This window comes from Protobothrops mucrosquamatus, unplaced genomic scaffold (assembly GCF_001527695.2).
Source record: "Protobothrops mucrosquamatus isolate PMUCROS unplaced genomic scaffold, P.Mucros_1.0 scaffold_182, whole genome shotgun sequence".
Taxonomy (NCBI): domain Eukaryota; kingdom Metazoa; phylum Chordata; class Lepidosauria; order Squamata; family Viperidae; genus Protobothrops; species Protobothrops mucrosquamatus.
In genome coordinates, this window is record NW_015386258.1 from 233868 (window position 1) to 253841 (window position 19974).

Sequence of the window (19974 nt, forward strand, 5' to 3'; positions counted from 1 at the left end):
GTAGACAAAGAGAGAATTATAAATTTCAGAAAAAAAATATTTTTTGAACTATTTGGATTACAAATATCTATTTAATTGGGACTCTAACGCTATTTGCAGAGAAAAGAAAGGAAGAGAAAAACTCAAATTCTTGGCCATCATGGATCAGAGACATGTAGAAAGAACATATCAAGAAATCATAAATATTTCACAAGAGACGATATATAGTATACTGCAATTAATTCAACAATGACTTTAAACCACAAAGAAATCCAAAATAACTTTGAAAATATAAATCAATCTATTTCTAAGTTAACTCTACAACAAAAAAATTTCCAGAAAACAACGAGAAGGAGCAGATAAAACAGATAAATGGATATAGAATTGAGAATAGAGACTTAAAAATGGAATTTAACAAAACAAGGAAACATGATTTAATCCTAGTGGGGAAAAATTCACAAGAATTAGAAAAAACAACTTATCCCTTAAGACTACAAAATAAATCTGAGGACAAGAAAACAGATTGGATAAAATGGACTGTAGAGATGTCAGGAACCATAGGAGAGAAAGAAAATGATAAGAGAAATGGAGAGAAAGAAAAAGAAAAAGATTTTCAACAAACGTGGAAAGGCAGAAGTCCCATACAAAGACACTTCACCTGATTTACTTTTTATATCTACAGTAACATTTACGAACATACAGAAAAACCTTTTGAGTCAACAAAATACATCGATTAAGAAAGATACTGGGCAAAGGAAAAAGACTAAAGTGGAAACCAAGAAAATAGATGATGAGACTTACCAGAGAGAATATTTAAAAAAGAAACATTTGTTTGAATATGGTTAAAGAAATAGAAAAGTTTTGAAATATATATGTCATTCTAAGAGAGATGAATTCCCTAAATAATATAGTATGCTTTTTTCCCTTTTTTGTTCCCTTTCTTGATATGAGTAATATAAAAAAGTTGAAATGACTTAGATAAAGGAAATGTTTTAGATACTTAAATGTGATTGAATTTAAGAAAATTATAATGGATAAAAATGTTTTGAATAAGAGTTAAAGGACTAGATGACTAAATGTATTAAATGGAATGACTAAAGATTAAACATATTTTTAATTATGGTTAAAAAGAATAAGAAATTTAGGAAATAAATATATATTAGCTTAGGAGGGATATATATTTTAAGTAGTATGTTATTTTTTATGTTTCTTTACTCTTGCTCTCCTTTCTTTCTTTCTTTTGAAGTAAATCACCTCAGTATCTCAGTATTGTAATGGAATAAAGGAATTGTTATTTTTTTCAGTGCCAATGATATCATTTTTGGTGAAGCAACAGACTTTCAAAAGTAACAGCAATAACTAAAGTTAGAATATGTTTAAAAAGGAAATCTAGAAGCTTGGTTAAAAATGCTATTTTTTTAAAATATGATTTTGAAATATGATTTTTAGCTATAAATAAGTGGTCTTATTAGTAAACAATATGGATAGGATTTCTGAAGCAGCTTTCCCACCCTAATCCTTACATCACAAGCTGCTTTTAAATCTGATATATCTATAAACAAATTAAAGATTCTATTAGGTTTATGCAAACATCTTGAGTAAGTCTCTGCCTATTTTATATGAAACACAAGTTCAACATAATGCATTTTTAGCAAAGAAAAAAACCTGTAATGATCCTTTTTTCCCTTGAATGGTAAAATTTCAGAATGTTTCCATTCACTTTCTATATTGTGCTGAATATAAAGGCAGTACATTTTTTCCCTCTTCCAATGCTATTTGAAGGTTGATAACTATGGCAACTGGATGCTTGTTTTCAGCTAAGGGAGACACTCACTGCATTTGAATGATCATGTTGCTGCTTAACCACTTTTTCCTCTTCATTTCTCCCTTGATAAAAGCTATTACTAAATCAGAAAGTCCCTAATCATAGTTTTCTTTTACTTGAATTGGAAATCATCATTATCAGTTTTGGAATATGCTGGGCTCCTAAGCTTCAATTTGAAGTTGGTTTAAGATACAGGAAACTGGATTTTCCCCCTTAAATTGGATGAAATAGAAAACACAGACTGGGTTCACAATTACAGTAAACCATAATATGGTTTCTTTTTGACATTATGATGAATGAATGCACTCATTGCAGCTTGTCATTATGTGCAAATCAGGCCATTGTGGTTTCTTCAGCAAACCCATTACCACATTAAAGCTTAACACTATATGGACATAGACAGTGGTAAATCTGAAAGTCCTATGTAGTATTCTGTTAGGTCAGAAAGACAGACATGAATAAATAAGTCTGAGCAAAGGCCTCATTTAGATTTAGCCTATTAAGTCCTATATAGAATTATCAGAGGTAAGCCAATGATTTTTTTCAGTGCTGAACAATATATGTAATTGTCAGGTTATCATAGGCATTCTGGATGTATGTTAAGACATGGATGTATTCCCAAGTTGCTGGGATGCAGGCAAAAATATGTGCTTGGAAGGTAATCTCTTAATTAGAGAGCCTAGCCTGCATAGATACCTTGAGTATGATTGGATAAAACCTGGCTTTATTTGTGTATATAACAGACTAACTAAAATATGCCAAAACTTGCCAGGATTGTCCATCCATTATGATGGAATGCTGTATGTGACACAAGTACAACTAAGACTGGTAACCTAGTCTATACCTCCCTTACACATGTTACTACAAAGACACATGTAACCAAAACTGTGGTGTAAGCGGGGAGTGTGAAGCCATATGGTGACAACCATGAAAGAACAGAACAGAACAGAACAGAACAGAACAGAATAGAATAGAATAGAATAGAATAGAATAGAATAGAATAGAATAGAATAGAATAGAATAGAATAGAATAGAACAACAGAACCTTGGAGGTCTTCTAGTCCAGCCCCCTGCTCAGGCCGGAGAACCTATACCATTTCAGACAAGTCACTGTCTCGTCTCTTCTTAAAAACCTCCAGCGATGGAGTGTCCACAATTTCTGGGGGCAAGCTGTTTCACTGGTTAATTGTCCTCACTGTTAGGAAGTTTCTCCTTAATTCCAGGTTGCTTCTCTCTTTGATCAGTTTCCAACCATTGTTTCTTGTCCTGCCCTCTTGCAGCTGGAAATGTAGGAGTAGAAGATTGCAGCTGGAAATGTAGGAATAAAGTATAATGAAATAATGAATGAAATGAAAGAAAATAGATATGGTGTGGGTCTGTGAAACTAAGAGAAAGAGAAAGAAATACAATATATCTGAATAAAGATAGTCTGATCTTGTCGAGTGGAGATGATGGATAGTTGTGTGGAAATGAAAACATAAAATTAGTTATGAATGGAAGAGCTAAGTTATATGTCTGACAGTAAGAACCAGAGTCATCTAGGTTGTTGATGGTAATTGTATGTTGCATTCCACTATCAGAGATGACTTTTTCTATGTAGCAGTCCATAGAAGAAATATTTTATAAGAGAACATGAACGGATAAGGGGAAATAGGATGAGAGTATAGAAAAAGCAATTACATTATCAGACACCCAAAAAGGAATGAGAATGGTAACTCTTTGGTAAGCATCTCTTAAGAAAAAGGTCTATTAGTTTCAACTTTTATACTTTAATATACAAGGCATCAAATTAATATAAACTTTAATATATGATTTATTTAATTGTATATGAAGAATGAGAAGAGTGCAAAGATGATACTATGTTTAGTTAAAATGCAAAAGATTTATACATCTGAAGACAAACTGGAGTATATTTAGATAAATGCTCCAAAGTACCCTATTTCTCATTACCTTGCAGAATTCTTGCAGAATTCCCGTAGTTTCCATTATTGCATCTAAATACCTCATTTGCTATTGACCTCTTTTTTTCTTGCCTTACACCCTGACCAGCATATTGATGAAAAGCAACAGGGTTGATAAATGTAGTATAACCTATTATTTATGTCAGGAATGAATCCTAGGGAAAATGGTCACAGAAGGAAAGAAAAGCAATTAAAGAAATGAAGATAAAAGTATATTGATTGTAGAAAAAGAATAGAATAGAATAGAGCTGGAAGGGACCTTGGAGATCTTCTAGTCCAGCCCCCTGCTCAAGCAGGAGAACCTATACCATTTCCGACAAGTGACTAGTTCTGTATGAAAAAGTATTCAAAGATAGATTACTCTCCAAATAAGATGTATAGAATGTTAGGAAAAACTATGTGGAAATTGCTAGAACAAAGTCAATGTTATAAAGTGCTTGAGAAATATGGGAATTACACTAAGAAGAATGAAAAGAATGAGACAGTAAATGCATATAAGAGAATAATTATTGAAAATGTTAGGAAGAAAGAAAAATATTACATAAGGTATAGAGAGAACAATACTGTAATTTCAGAGAATATAGTCAAAGAACAAGGGACCATTTTACAATTAGAACAAGCATTAAAAATGCAGAATTATTTTGATGGAAATAAAATGTTTTGGAAATGGGTGAAGAGAGCTAAACAAGGAACTTCTGATAATGTTAATGTAAAAAAGAAGAGTGATGCACTGTGAAAATGTTGACAATTATAGGGAATCCATGTGCCCCTAGAAAAATGTTATATAGATGAGGCTTGCTTATCTAATGGTTGTGTAATTTGTTTAATGTTTGTGTGAAGGCTGCATCTGGGCATGCCTGACATTTGGAAGAAAGGTATTATGAGTGTGTATTGATGATAAAATTCAGTAAGCACTACGATAAAAGTGCATTGAAAATGAAGAACGATTTATTTTCAAAACAAATGTATGAGGAATGAATGAGAAAGGGGAAGACCAAAAAAACTATAGTTTGAGTCAATGAGGTCTTCATAAAGAAAGAGATTTTAAAAACAAAAGGCAGTGCGTGAAGCAGTACGTGGCTACGATAAAGCAGAGACGGCTTAGAACAGTGGTTCTCAACCTTTTTAATGCCGCGACCCCAACCGGTCGTAAGTCGAGGACTACCCAACCGGTCGTAAGTCGAGGACTTTCCCTGCCCGGGAGCGCCGCGCATGTGTGGTTCTGCCCCCTGCGCCGGCCGAGGCGTAGCTGGCAAGCGGCAGAGACGGAGCAGGCCGACCACCAGCTGGCCCAGCCCAAGGGAGGTAAGGCACCCGCTGGAAAAGGGGAAAAAATGGCGGACAAAAAAAATGGCGGACAGCCTTGCTTGGCGACCCCCATGAAATGGTCAATCGACTCCAAATGGGGTCCCGACCCACAGGTTGAGAACCACTGGCTTAGAAGAACAAAAAGCTATGGAAAGGTTCCGTGAATGGTTTAGCAAGATCCCATTTTTCTTCCTTATTCGTGACTTTAACTTTTTAGTTTTACTATTTCTTATTTCCTTTTGTTTTGATAGACATCCTTATCTTGAAAGGGAATAGTAGGATAGGTGTTATGACTCTGTCAGTTATATGAGTCTGTACATGGGTTTTTTTTAAAAAAAATCCTGTGCTGATGTGTGCAAATTCAGGAAAGCAAAACTAATTATTAAAAAATCATCATCATGATATCTAGCACCTACAGCGAACATATTACTCTAGTGCCATAAGTGGAAGGAGAATTATCTCTAAGGCTTTGGGGAAACTTAATTATAGTTTCATGTGGTTTGAAAAATATGAATATATGGAATATATAAATTGGGGAGTGATCTCTCTCCTCTTTCATTTTGATTTTTAGTAATTGTTCTTGAATGAAATTTGGTTTGGTTACTATTTCAGTACTGACACTGTTAGTTTTGCTAGCTAATAATGGATCTAGATAAGCTTACTCAAATGGGTCTCCTCGGAAAGACCATTGACGTGTCCCAGCAACAGGACTTAACATGCAATAAAAGAATGAGGCAAAATGTCCAGGATCTGTTAAGAAGAATATACAGATTCACAGGAATTTTGTGTGAACTTGTGAGTGTGTAGGTAGTTTTTGGTTAACAATGGCGATTGGGACTGAGATTTCTGTCGGTGTCACAATCGTAAAGGTGCAATGTCATGTAAACATACTGCTTAGCAATGACACTTCTGGTTGCCGCTCTTAAGCAAATCCTGCACTGTCATTAAGGATGACATCACCCTATTTGCATCCTCCTGCTGGCTTTCCCATTGACTTTGCTTGTAGGAAGCCAGCAAATAAAGTTGCTAATAGAATCACGTAATTGTGGGATTCTACAACATCATAATTGCAAGAGGTTCAAGATCACGTGATTGTAGATACACTGCAGCAGCCAGAACATCAAGGACTGGTCATAAGTACTATTTGTTCAGCAACATCATAATTTCAAATTGTTAATGAATGTAACGTAGATACATTTAATTCTTCAATCTGAATATTTTTGTTTGGTAGTTTCCTAGCAAAATATGCACAAGTAAGGAAGAAGAGAGAAATAGAGACAGATTAGCTTCACCTGACAGGTTCACGTGATACTTGCCAAGTAATGTTTTGCTCTACTTTTATCACTGCCTTGTGAGCATAAGTGTATCCATTTATCTAGGTGATAAAAGTAATAATCAGAAGTTATTTTGTACGGCTGCATATGTTTCAAAAATGATTCAGAAGTGTTTTCAACTCAACATGATCAGAACATCTTTATGCTGCTCAGTAGAACAGCTGATCTTCTTTCAGGCTTTTCTAGAAACTTGATAAAATTATACAGCTGTTTTAAGGAACTGAGTCATAATTTGATTCTTTTTCAGCTACAATTTTTTTTAGACTCACCGGAAAGCCTGTAAAAAGTCAGGCTACTTTATTGAAGAGTGGAGAAGTGTTTGTGCAAGGTTTGAATTGTTTCTTCCAAATGTGGAGGATACACAGCCCTTTTGTAGTATGGCCACAACCTGAAATGTGGCCATGATTTAAGGTTCAAAATAAGTGAGTAAATCCTATATAATGACTTTCAAAATCTCTGCATTCCTGAAACAGCAAATGGGAATCAATTGATAGATATGATTTAAATCGTGTGTTTTTAGTGAAGGCAAACTTCCGTAAATTCATGCGAACAGGAATCTAATTTTTTTAGTAATTCTTTTTTCCTTGTGGAAAATCTGACCCTGGATTGCAGATATTACAACAGAACTGATCCCATCACTCTCTTCCGCTTACTGTTATTGCTCTTTTGATTAAAACCTTTGCCCTGTCTAGAACTCTGGTAATCAGGAAGAAATGTCTGGATAATTACAGATTAAGTTAAGGATTATGTGGATTTTGTAGTAAATAACTTCATCATTGCAAATGTGTGCGAATACTGACGTTTCTTTTTGTTCGCTTCTTCTGTTCTGTTAATAGGTTTAACTGAAGGTTATACAACGTGCTGCACTTCATATGTTTTTGAACTTCAGCTCTCATTAATTTCATCCAGTGTGGGATTAAAGAAATCTTATGTTGGGGGGTTTTAGGATTTGAAGGCCACATATCTTAAAGTTGTTGAGGCTGAGAAACCGTGGTCTAAAATAATCTGAATGATAGCAGATGATTTATGTCTGATCTAAAGTTTGCCATTATAGCTATCGTGTCAGATGTGTAACACCTTTTACTCAAAATCTCTCAATATAAAGTTATAACAGTGGAGAACCTGGGTTCCATGAATTCCTGTCTTCAGAACTTACATATTAACACTAGTATCTTTTATTTACAGAGTAATTATTTAGTGTTCATGGCAGAGCTGTTCTGGTGGTTTGAAGTGGTGAAGCCATCATTTGTCCAGCCTCGAGTTGTAGGTCATCCTCAAGGTGATTATTATTATTATTATTATTATTATTATTATTATTATTATTATTATTATTATTATTATTATTATTATTATTATTATTATTTAGTTACTGTGATCTTCTGTTCAGCATCTGTTTTTTAACACCGAACATATATCTGAAGTGGTGAAAGCACGGGAAAATAACTTACCGAGTTCCTGTTTTTATATTATGTCAAACAACAAGAGATTCAGTGGTAGCTGATGTGTTCTTCAAGCAGAATATTCCAGGTTGAATCCTGGCACCTCCCATTCCCTACCCACACCCTTGTCTTTTTAAGTGGTCAGGAACACTTGGTAGGAATTGAAGCAGGAGTACTACCAAGGCATATAGTAATAGATTGTGTAGAACAAAAACGTTACTTAGTAAAGAAAGCTTTGTGAGTTCAGTTGTGCATCTCATCATGTCTTGGTTCGTGCAACTTCAGTGCTTTAAGGCAAGGCTTTTCAACCAGTGGTATGGGTACCACCTGTTGTACATTGGCACCTGGCAGGTGGTATGCGACCATCCTAGAAAAGTGGTAGCGGGGGAGGGGATTAAGCTGAACCAGTGGCAGCACCGCACAAGCCTGAGTGAGAGATGGCTGGAGCTGCAGGGCTATCAGGGCTCAGTGGAAGCGCTAGGATCAGCGCCAGGCTCCAGCTAGAGCTCGGCACTGATCCTGGTGCTTCTGCTGAGCCCTGAAGAAGCACCGATCAGCTGGAAAACAGCACTGATCCTGGTGCTTCTGCTGAGCCCAGAAGAAGCGCCGATCAGCTGGAATGTTGCAGCATCTCCAGGGTCTTGTGATTTACATTCAGATACTTGACAACTGATTCATATTTATGATGGTCACAGTGTCCCAGGGTCATGTGAAGTGACCAAAACCTGCTGCAACCACCCAGCAGACGGGGGAATAAAAACCAAACACCCCCCACCCCACCCCCGCTGCCAATCCTCAACAGAAATGCTCACAACAATGGAAACCTCAGACAGGAGGAAGAGCGCCGCCAGGCGGGCAGGCAGGTGTCTTGCTCGGCACTTTTTTCAGTGCCATTGTAACTTCAAACAGTCACTAAGTGAACTGTTGTAAGTCGAGGACTACCTGTACTTTATCACTTTTTTCCTTTTTTTTTGTCATCAGGTTTTTGACATCTTGCTAGGCGACTGATGGTACTCAGATATTGCCACAACCTAAAAGTGGTACAATGGGTGAAAAGGTTGAAAAGCCCTGCTTTAAGGGACCACGCTGTTCCTTTGCATCCATATCTCTGTACAGCCCTATAATTTATATTATGTCCTTTTGCTCACTAAAGTAGAACTTCAAGTAACAGCATTCAAAGAACTCTTGTTGTTTCTAGCATTTCTCCTGCTTGGTTTCAGGATCTGCTTGTTTGTGAACTGCATTCCTTCAGTTCACATAATTAAGCTGTCAATCCATGATGCAACAGGGAGTTGTATTTTTCAGTCCTCTCATTACAGAACCTAATCCTGATTATTAAGACTGAGAAGGAATACTTGGCCCAGCATCACCTTAGGCTTTCATGCCTAAGAGAACACTACGGCCTCAGTTTGCCCACTCATAATCCATCATCTTAATTCCTTTCCCATACTGGTTCCCCTGGATAGCAATGAGCTGCCTGTCTGATTGATAGAAACTTGGATGGAAAGGGTGGACCACATTAGCAGATTGGACTTCTCTTTTCTGTCAACTAGCTGATCATCCTTCATTGTCAGGAAAAAGTTTATATATCCAAATGTAGGATAAGGTTGGGATGAATCTAGCATTCTAGCAAGTTGACTTGCATCCTGGAGCAAATTTTGCAGCTCTATCCATTGCCATACTTCAGATTTAATACAGAACTTCCAACTGAAAAAAGCTTTCCCATTGACTTCAACATTAATGTTTCCACGAGCTCCTAAATGTAATTGATGGCAAAGTAAGATAGATAGTTACATGAGATGAGCTCCATAACAGGTACATGCTGGATCAATTGAAGTTTTGTCTACATCTTCATTTCTACAACCTTAATGTGTGAAATATTTATCTTCTGTGCAGCTGAACCTTCAAAGGAAGCATCTTCTGTTCCTCCTACAAATGCCAATCAAAGAAGTTACCCAGGTGTTTTGCATGGTTCTGATCTTATAAGCAGGTATCAGCCCAGTTGAGCATGTCTCTCAATCTTTTTTCTTCTCCTGTTTTCCTTTCTCCTTCTCTCAATGAACTGTGAAAAATAGATGCTTTACTCTTTGGAGGATCCTAGAAAAGGAGATGAATCTTGCTATGCTCTCTCATTGATGTAAAAAAGGCCTTTGTATGTTAAAAAATAAAGGTGCCAGAACTAAAGGCATGCAAAATGCTGGTGTCGATATATTAAGGAGATAGCACTTAAATGCTTATGCCATAGGATGTACAGTATATTAGTCATTAAAATGCCAAAACAGAAGATTGCTATACCATCTAGGACAGGGGTCTGCAACCTTGAGAACTTTAAGACTTGTGGATTTCAACTCCCAGACCTATGCTGGCTGAGGAATTCTGGGAACTGAAGTCCACAAGACTTTAAGTTCTCAAGATTGCAGACCCCTGATCTAGGACTTGTGCTGATTGTCTTGCAAACAATACTTCATTAAGCTTCTAAACAAGACCCAAGAGTTTCCAAGGTTCACTTTCAAAACCAGTGATTTATTGAATTTCAGTGTCACTCCAATTCTGATTAATTAAGAATTTGTTCTAGCTTAAATCGGTAGTGTTCCTTCTAGAATACGAAAAGCTTGTTAAGTGTCTGATGGGCTTACTTCTATCATCAGTAGAAGTTAATTAATTTTATATATATTCTGGAAAGCATAATTGCTGCCTGAGATGCAAAAGACAATCTGTCCTGCCACATATCATATTGAATAGTTTTTCATGTCTCACAAAATGTTAACTAGGGTTGTGAGAATCAGAAACTATATTTCTGTCCATCTTACTTTATGATTTATCTAGGAAGCAAGATGATATACTAATTAGAATGATTAGGCTAAAACAAAGGAGCTTACATTCAGGTCTCTACTTCATTTTGCAGTTCCCTTGAAACGTTAGGCCAGTCACTAAGCCTTACAAAGCTTAAAAGTGAGGGATATCCTATAGATACTGCCTTGATTTATTAATTGAAATATTGGCTATAGAAACCAGGAACACATAGAAAAGGCTTAAAATGTCATAATATTTGCAACATAGATGGTATTTGAAAAGTATGTGCTATTGTAGGGAAGATAACAGCTTTCTTAGGTGTGATGGTTCTATATGATCAGAAAATGATCTTCAGTTCATCGAATTAAGCAAAGTATGCATATCAATTAACATAGCAATTAAAGTAATACTGTGCACTTTCTCAAGGGGCAAAGATTTTACTGATATTTTTTTTTAATAGGGAAAAATAATCCTCCTGACTTCTTATACATTAAGTAGGCCATTGGAGCACTGAAGTAGATATTGCTCCTTTCTAGTTTTGAATATGTTTCCCTAGCTCAGTGATGGTGAACCTTTTAGAGACCGAGTGCCCAAACCGAAACCCAAAACCCACTTATTTATCGCAAAGTGCCAAGGCTGCATCAGCATTGTGGTGCCCTCAGGGGGTGGGTGGGGGTGGGCGTGGCCCGCTGGGTGGTTGTGGCTGCAGTGGACACGGCAGACTGGGTGTGGCTGGGGTGGGCGTGGCCACCTTGATGTTGCTCGTGGGGGGACGCCTGTGGGGGCTGAGCAGGAATGAGGGAGATCCAGGGGGTCTCTGGTGGGTCAGGTGGTGGTAGGAGGCTCGTCCTATGGGGTGAGGGCAGGGGTGCCATTGCTGCGGGGCATGGCGAGGCAGGGGGGCTGCTTCCTGACACCATCAGCCCCCGCACAGACGCCAGCGAGCACATGGGAGCGTGGTCTACCACCTCTACTCGAGCTTGCTAGCCAGCTGCTTCGCCTCCTTTGTGCTGGGTGGGGCTGCCGCTCGAGGCGCCAGCAGTGGCCTAATGGACCTGCACAAGCTGGCGGCAGTGGCAGCAGGTGTGCCCACAGAGAGAGCTCTGAGTGCCGCCTCTGGCACGCGTGCCATAGGTTCGCCATCACTGCCCTAGCTGGACAGTATTAACAATTTATGATGTTGTTATTCAGTGTTTTAATTTTTGTGACTCATATGGAATGTATATTTTCTAGAACTGGTTGCCATTGAAGCATTGTGTAAGGAAGAATAATAAATAAATAATGCAGGATTGCTTCTTAACAGTCTGCTCAGGTCTGCATGTTTTTCAAGTGACAAACAGACAGACAGAAGACAGACACCCAAACAGAAAACTAACAAGGGGTGGGTTTTCTCATTTTTCAGTGTGGGGACTTCAGCTTTTATACCATCTCATCAGATTCCTCCTCCAGGGCTCACGCAGCAACAACCTTACTCATCAGTCCCAGGTACCAACATGTAACTGAATGACTGGATTTTAGGCTGTTCATATTCTGCTACTTCGTCATTCCTCAAAAGAGAATCTGTTTCTTAGAATCACACATAATCTTCATGCATGACTTAGAATGACAGGCAGTCCTCAACATGCAAGCACAAGGGAGCCCAAAATTTCTGTTGCCAAGTGAAACATTTAAGTGAATTTTTGTCACATTTTACGACCTCTCTTGCCAAAGTTGTTAAATGAATCACTGCAGTTGTTAAGTTAGTGACTTGGTTGTTAAGTGAATCTGGCTTCCCCCATTGACTTTGCTTGTCAGAAGGCCGCAGAAGATGATCTCATGACCCCGGGGCACTGCAACCGTCATAAATATGAGTCAATTGCCAGGCGATCAAAGGGTTGCTGCAATAGTCGTAAGGGTGAAAAACGGTCATAAGTCACTCTTTTTAGAGCCGTTGCAACTTTGAACAGTCACTAAATGAACTGTTGTAAGTCAAGGCCTATCTGTATTAAAATTCTTATTTCTTTTTCTTTAAAAAAAAAAGGATACAGATGACGTTCTCTCGGCCACTCTCAATTATCTGCCAAAGAAATGTTAGGTTACAGTCCTTCATTGGCCCAGTATCTTTCCAACAATTTTATGGCTAAAGTAGAATCTGTTTTGCCATTCCAAGTTTGATACCCAGTTCAGTATGCAATTCTAGGCCATTTCAATCATTATCGAAAATGAGAACACTCCCAACCCTAACACAGATGTATAGGATTGGTCACATGATCAAAATTTGGATGTTTGGCAACTGACTAGCAAAGTCAATGGGGAAGCCAGATTCACTTAACGACCGTGTTACTAACTTAACAACTGCAGTGATTCACTTAACAACTGTGGCAAAAAAGATCGTAAAATGGGGCAAAACTCACTTAACAGCTGTCTTGCTTATCAATAGATATTTGGGGCTTAATTGTGGCCATAGATCGAGAACTACCTGTACAACTTACATGTTGAGGGCTTTACTCCAAAAGCATCTGGGCCTTTTTGTTGTTGTTTTTTTGTTTATAACTTTACTTTTAATTTCATTTATTAGTTCAGGTCTTGTATTCTATATCATTGTCCTAATTCCTGATGAAGATAGATAGATAGATAGATAGATAGATAGATAGATAGATAGATAGATAGATAGATAGATAGATAGATAGATAGATACATAGATACATAGATACATAGATACATAGATACATAGATACATAGATACATACATAGATACATACATAGATACATACATAGATACATACATAGATACATAGATTAGACAGACAGACAGACAAGACAAGACAAGACAACAAAATGCAGGATTTTAAATCATTACATGGGTTATTTTTTTAAGGGCATAGGGAGACACTGAAGCCTTTAGTAGGATAGATAATTGGTGGTTTATGAAAGCAGTGAAGGGAGGCTGCAGAAGAGGTGAAAGGATGTGAGAAAAGACAAGGTTGGGTAATCAAAACAACTTTACAGGTCTCATCAGATGTTTTGCCAAGCTGCCTGCAGCTGATGTACTACCTTTTCCTTGCTCATGGCCTAGGATTGCCGTATTACAAATGCATATTTAATTTCCGTACCGGTAGCTTGCTTTATAAATCAGTGCCAAAAATTCATTTCAACTTCTTAAGCCAATTCAGTTGTTGCTTTCTGTTTACATTTTCTTTTTAAAACTTTCCGAAGAATTATTCTTATATTGCATTCTGTATTGACTTTAAAAGGCGGCATTAAAAGATCGACATCTATGTCCTACGTGGATGGGTATGTAGGGACGTGGCCCAAAGAAAAAAGGTAAGATCTTTGCCTATTGGGACTTAATTGCCTTATATAATGAATTAAGTCATTATTTAATCATTTTTTGCATGTCATTTTTGAAGTGTCATCCTTGCAGATAACCACTGCTTATCTTCAGTGACATTTAATAGTCATATCTTGAATATAGGGTTGAGGTTATATCTTGTCGTATAGGTTTGAAGATAGCATAAAGAATATTATTCTTTAATTCTAACTTATTGGAATTTTTAAACTTCAATATTACATCGGTTATTCTAAGACTTCTTAATTTTAAAATCCCTTCCAGGTCTTCGGTCCATGGGGTTTCATTTGACATTTCTTTTGATAAAGAAGACAGCATCCGTATGACACCTCCAAACAGAGGAATTACGAGATCTATTAGTAATGAAGGACTTGTGCAGAATACTAACCACATGCCCAGACACATCAAAAGGAATATATCTTTCAAGCCTCTGGATGATGAAGAGGACAGTGAAGATTCTGAAGCAGAAAAAGATGTAGAATTTTGCAGTGATCTAGAAGCAGACAGCAATCAAAGAAATGCCAACCAGGTTAACACATACACCTTACCAAATGGAGCATTGCAAAACAGGTTGGTTACTGATGAATTTGGCAATCAAATTGAGACACCCAGCATTGAACAGGCTTTGCACATTATCCATCATAATGAGAAATCTGCTCACATTACTCCACCAGCACAATTTACAAATGGGTTTTTCCTTCACAACAAAGAGATGAGCATCCTAAACTCAAACATGACACCTAATCAAAGTAGCCCTGATATTATTGCAGATACAAAAGGTGCCCTCAGTCCTGTTACTGATAACACAGAAGTAGACACTGGAATACATGTCCCATCAGACATTCCAGAGACTATGGATGAAGATTCTACTTTAAGGGATTATACAGTCAGCCTGGATTCTGATCTGGAAGAATCATCTCGCTTTCCGCATGAATCTGACAGCAGAGGCATCAACTATAAGGAGCAACTGAGTCCTTGTCCAAGCTCAATAAGTACTAAATCTCAAGCTGGCAGTAGTCCATCTTCAAGTTCAGGAGTTAGAATGACCAGCTTTGCAGAGCAGAAATTTAAAAAGATGAATCATACCGACAGCAGAAGCAGTGGAAGCAGTTCTCAGAAAACCACTCCCGAAGGTTCGGAGATGAACATTCCACACATTGTTTCTTGGGCTCAAATCCCAGAGGAATCCCCTCTCCCTCAGGGAAGGGACACAACACAGTTGCTAGCTTCTGAAATGGTGCAACTGAAGATGAAACTGGAAGAGAAGAGGCGAGCGATTGAAGCCCAGAAGAAGAAGGTTGAGGCAGCGTTCACAAAACAGAGACAAAAAATGGGAAGAACAGCATTCCTTAATGTTGTGAAAAAGAAAAATGATGGGATTTCACCACTTCGGGAAGAAGCAGCTGGAGCAGAGGGTGAGAAAGTGTTTACTGACAACAGTGGGGTGAAAGAAAAAGAAAACCAAAAGCCGGGTGAACAACTGAACAAGACTTCTGAGGCCCTGAAAGTAAGCACTGAAACTCCCTCAACGATGTGGCTGAAGCCACCAAACACCCCAGGCGATGCTGAGAAGCAGTCTAATTTGGTAAGTCCTTCTGAAGAGAATTTAAATGAAGGTGACCTTTTAGAATATACAAAATCCATCGAGAAGCTCAACTCTTCTCTACATTTCCTGCAACAGGAAATGCAACGCCTGTCACTTCAGCAAGAGATGCTACTGCAGATGAGGGAACAGCAAGCATGGGTTATTTCACCTCCTCAACCTTCTCCTCAAAAACAAATTCGGGAATTGAAGCCTTCGGCAAGGCTTAGCGGATCATCATCTCCCGTTGTCCCATTTTCAGTAGAAACGCCTCGGCCTTCCCAACAATCCCCACAGACATCTTCTAGGAAGAATTCATCTCTCCCAGGTAAAATACAAAGGACTCCAAGGCCAAATGAACTGAAAATTACACCTTTGAATCGCACTTTGACTGCCCCGCGATCTGTTGATAGCCTCCCACGGTTGAGAAGATTTTCTCCAAGCCAGATTCAGACTAGATCTTTTGTTTGTTTTGGGGATGATGGTGAAAAGAAGCCTCAAACTGAGGTAAAAAACACGACCGAAGAGGTTGCTGACAAGGAAGAAGCAGGTGAAAAGGATGGCGAGAAGCAAGAAACTGAAGGGAAAGTTGAGCAAAAATCAGAAGAACAGATCAGACCTCTGGAATCCACGGTTTCTGAAGTATTGTCACAGCCTGTTACAGAAATTGTCTGCCTTACTCCAAACGAAGAACCTTTAAATCCACCAGTGTTGCCCCCACCTGCATCTAAGACTGTTAGCCTCATAGAAGTTTCTCTCACAGATTTGAAGCCACCAGAGAAGTTAGAAGACTCAATTGAAAAATCAGAGGGTGAGAGTGACAAAGAACAACCAGAGGATGACCAGAAAGTATGCTGTGGATTCTTCTTCAAGGTAAGTGGATATATCACAATCTGTTTGGACAATTGAGTTGTAAGATATGCTACATCAAATAATAGTAATGGGGGGAAAAATAAATATTTTTCACTCACTAAAGGTAGTCCTCAACTTACAACCACAATGAAGCCCCAAATACCTGTTGGTAAGCAAGACCGTTGTTAAGTGAGTTGTGCCCCATTTTGCATTTTTGTTTGACACAATTGTTAAGTGAATCACTGCAGTTGAGTGAATCATGAGGTTGTTAAGTGAATCTGGCTTCTCGCATTGACTTCACTTGTCAGATGCCACCTGGAAAGGCTACAAATGGTGTTCACGTGATCCTGAGACAGTGTAAATGTCCTAAATGCATGCCAGTTGCCAATCGTTTGAATTTTGATCACGTGACTATGGGGATGCTACAACAAGCATAAGTGTGAAAAACGGTCATAACGGTCACTTTTTTCAGTGCCATTGTAACTTCAAATAGTCACTAAATAAATTATTGTAAGTCAAGGACTACCTGTATTGTTCGTTACAGTAGTTTTTCAAACAACATATTATATTTAGGATGTTTAGGGAAAACAAGAATTTTAGAATAGATTAATTCTAAAATAACAGGGATTTTGTTTCTCTGATGGTTAGGTTTTCCAGCTGTGTTCATACTAATATTGTCTCCTGATATTATGTGGAACTGTACTTAAGATCATGGGCACCTTTCCAGAGAATAACGTTTAAAGGGGCAAGAAGAAAAAAGCATTATGTTTTATGCAAATATTAATAATAATAATAATAATAATAATAATAATAATAATAATAATAATAATAATAATAATAATAATAATAATAATAATAAGAAGAAGAAGAAGAAGAAGAAGAAGAAGAAGAAGAAGAAGAAGAAGAAGAAGAAGAAGTTGTAGTTGTAGTTGTAGTAGTAATAGTAGTAGTAGTAGTAGTTGGAAGGGACCTTGGAGGTCATCTAGTCCAACCCCCCCGCTCAGGCAGGAAACCCTATACCATTTCAGACAAATGGCTGTCTCTTTTTAAAGTGCTTCTCTCCTTGATTAGTTTAGGTTGCTTCTCTCCTTGATTAGTTTCCATCCGTTGCTTCTTGTCCTGCCTTCAGGTGCTTTGGAGAATAGCTTGACTCCCTCTTCTTTGTGGCAATCCCTGAGATATTGGAATACTGCTATCATGTCACCCCTAGTCCTTCTCTTCATTAAACTAGACTTACCCAATTCCAGTGACCGTTCCTTATATGTTTTAGCTTCCAGTCCCCTAATCATCTTTGTTGCTCTTCTCTGTACTCTTTCTAGAGTCTCAACATCTTTTTTACATCGTGGTGACCAAAACTGGATGCAGTATTCCAAGTGTGGCCTTACTAAGGCATTGTAAAGTGGTATTAATACTTCACGTGATCTTGATTCTATCCCTCTGTTAATGCAGCCTAGCACTGTGTTGGCTTTTTTGGCAGCTGCAGCACACTGCACAGCACATCTTATTTTGAAGTTTTTGTGGGCAAAACAAGATAGGAACAGGGCAGTTTTCATTTCAAATTTTCTGGCACAGTTGAGGAAGTGGTATGGGAATTATATGAGATCAATATGTTGCCCTCTCTGGATTACACAGTAACTAAAGCCTAAATGATAATTTTAACGTGTTATTTATTGTTGCTAGGATGATCAAAAACCAGAAAATGACATGGCCGTGAAACGGGCAGCATTATTGGAGAAGCGATTGAGGAGAGAAAGAGAAACTTTACTTCGAAAGCAGCAATTGGAAGCAGAGATGGAGCATAAGAAAGAAGAAACAAAGTAAGATTAAATGCATACACTTATAGTTCTGAAAGAAATGTTGCTTTTTAAAGGTTAGTCTATTAAAATCAACGCCTTCATGATTAACCTCATTAATCAAGTAAAATGTCACATAATTTACTTATGAGGAAGTCAGTTTTTACAAAGACTTTATATTTTTGTGAGACTCAATTTATTGTATATCAAGATATAAAAGAAAAGATACTGTGACTAAACATGAGTGATATAGTGATTAATATTAATATATTGTATATGTTTATTCAAGTACTTATGATTAAATAAGGCTGGAATGTACTACCACGCCCTCAGCATGGTGACGGTTTTTAAATAATGGACAGGTTTAAAGATATAGGGCAAATTTGATTTCTTGCCTCATCATCAGAGCACATTAAACTCAAGACTGAATATTCCATATTTTTTCTTTATTTTTTTTAAATATGAGTAGAAATTTGGCAGCACTAGCCACATAAGTCAGCAACCAGACAACTTTGAATTTTTTGAATTGGAGTTCAACAAATTAGGATCTGAAGCAATCATTTTATTCTGGTTTATTTTCACTAAGATTGTGCATACTTAGAAAATTATTCAGAAGTGATTGGACTAATATAATCATAGCATATCTCTGCTGTTCATTAAATCAGGTCATTTTTTTTTCAGGTTTCCATGCTAAGATTTGCATTAACTTATTAAAGTTGATTCCTTAGGCTTACATTGATCGATTATGTGTCATTAAGTTCTTGACTGTTAGTGACTGCCACTAACAAATAGATGTTCTCCATGATGATCTATCCCAGGGGTAGGCAACCTTGGCTCTTTTATGACTCATGGACTTCAACTCCCAGAATTCCTGAGCCATCATAAAAGAGCCAAGGTTGCCTACCCCTGGTCTATCCCTTACAAGGTCTTTCTGATCTTCTAATGGCTCACCTATCACTATGTAATTGAGTCAATCCATCTACAGTAGTTGCTGGTAACTCTCTTCTCTTTTCTTCCTCCTATCCTGGCATTAGAGCCACCTCTAGAGAAGTAGGTCTTCATATAATGTATGAAGCTTTTTTGAGCCTGGTCATTTATGCCTCAAGTGAGAACTCTGGATTGATTTGTTTCATGGTACATTGGTTCTTGGCTGCCATGATATTCCCAACATCAAAGTTCAAAAGCATCAATATCTCTTCCTAATCTGCTTCATAGAAGCCTGAAAAAGAGACAGGCTTCTTTAACTAATAGTGATCTTACTGTAAAGCACACCTTCTGCGTCATTTTCAAACATCTTGTTGTTCAGTCGCTAAATCATGACTGACTTTTCATGACCCTTGGACTATAGCACAACAGACTCCCCTATCCTCCACTGTCTCCTGGTATTTGCCCAAATTCATTTTCATTGTATCAACAACACTGTTTAAGCATCTCATACTCTGCTGTCCCCTTCTCCTTTTGCCTTCAACCTTGTGCTTAGCATAATTCTGTATTAATAACAGTTGTGATAAATCAAAGATTCCAGGTTCGGATGGTATGGGGAGCTATTAATGTTTAAAAATCAAAAAGAGATTATTTATTTATTTATTTATTTAATTACATTTATATCCCGCCCTTCTCCTTGCGGACTCAGGGCGGCTGACAATAGATAAAATGCTAACATGTTATACATCTAATTAAAATCGATTAAAAAGAAATATTTAAATACGTCCAATTTAAAAGTAATTAAAACCCCTTTAAAATCCCTTAGGCCAGTCCCGCGAGCTGGAACAACCACGTC

At 37.7% G+C, this 19974-nt stretch overlaps 1 protein-coding gene across 1 annotated transcript in view; it reads left to right on the plus strand.

Annotated features, from left to right (window-relative positions):
- Nucleotides 1–19974, plus strand: part of CAMSAP2 (calmodulin regulated spectrin associated protein family member 2) — an 82100-nt gene that overhangs the window by 51199 nt on the left and 10927 nt on the right. The window contains exons 8-13 of the mRNA XM_029285717.1: nucleotides 7593–7686; nucleotides 9743–9836; nucleotides 12042–12124; nucleotides 13873–13942; nucleotides 14232–16422; nucleotides 18082–18218. Of these exons, the coding sequence (XP_029141550.1) occupies nucleotides 7593–7686; nucleotides 9743–9836; nucleotides 12042–12124; nucleotides 13873–13942; nucleotides 14232–16422; nucleotides 18082–18218 (2669 nt within the window). The remainder of the gene's footprint in view (nucleotides 1–7592; nucleotides 7687–9742; nucleotides 9837–12041; nucleotides 12125–13872; nucleotides 13943–14231; nucleotides 16423–18081; nucleotides 18219–19974) is intronic.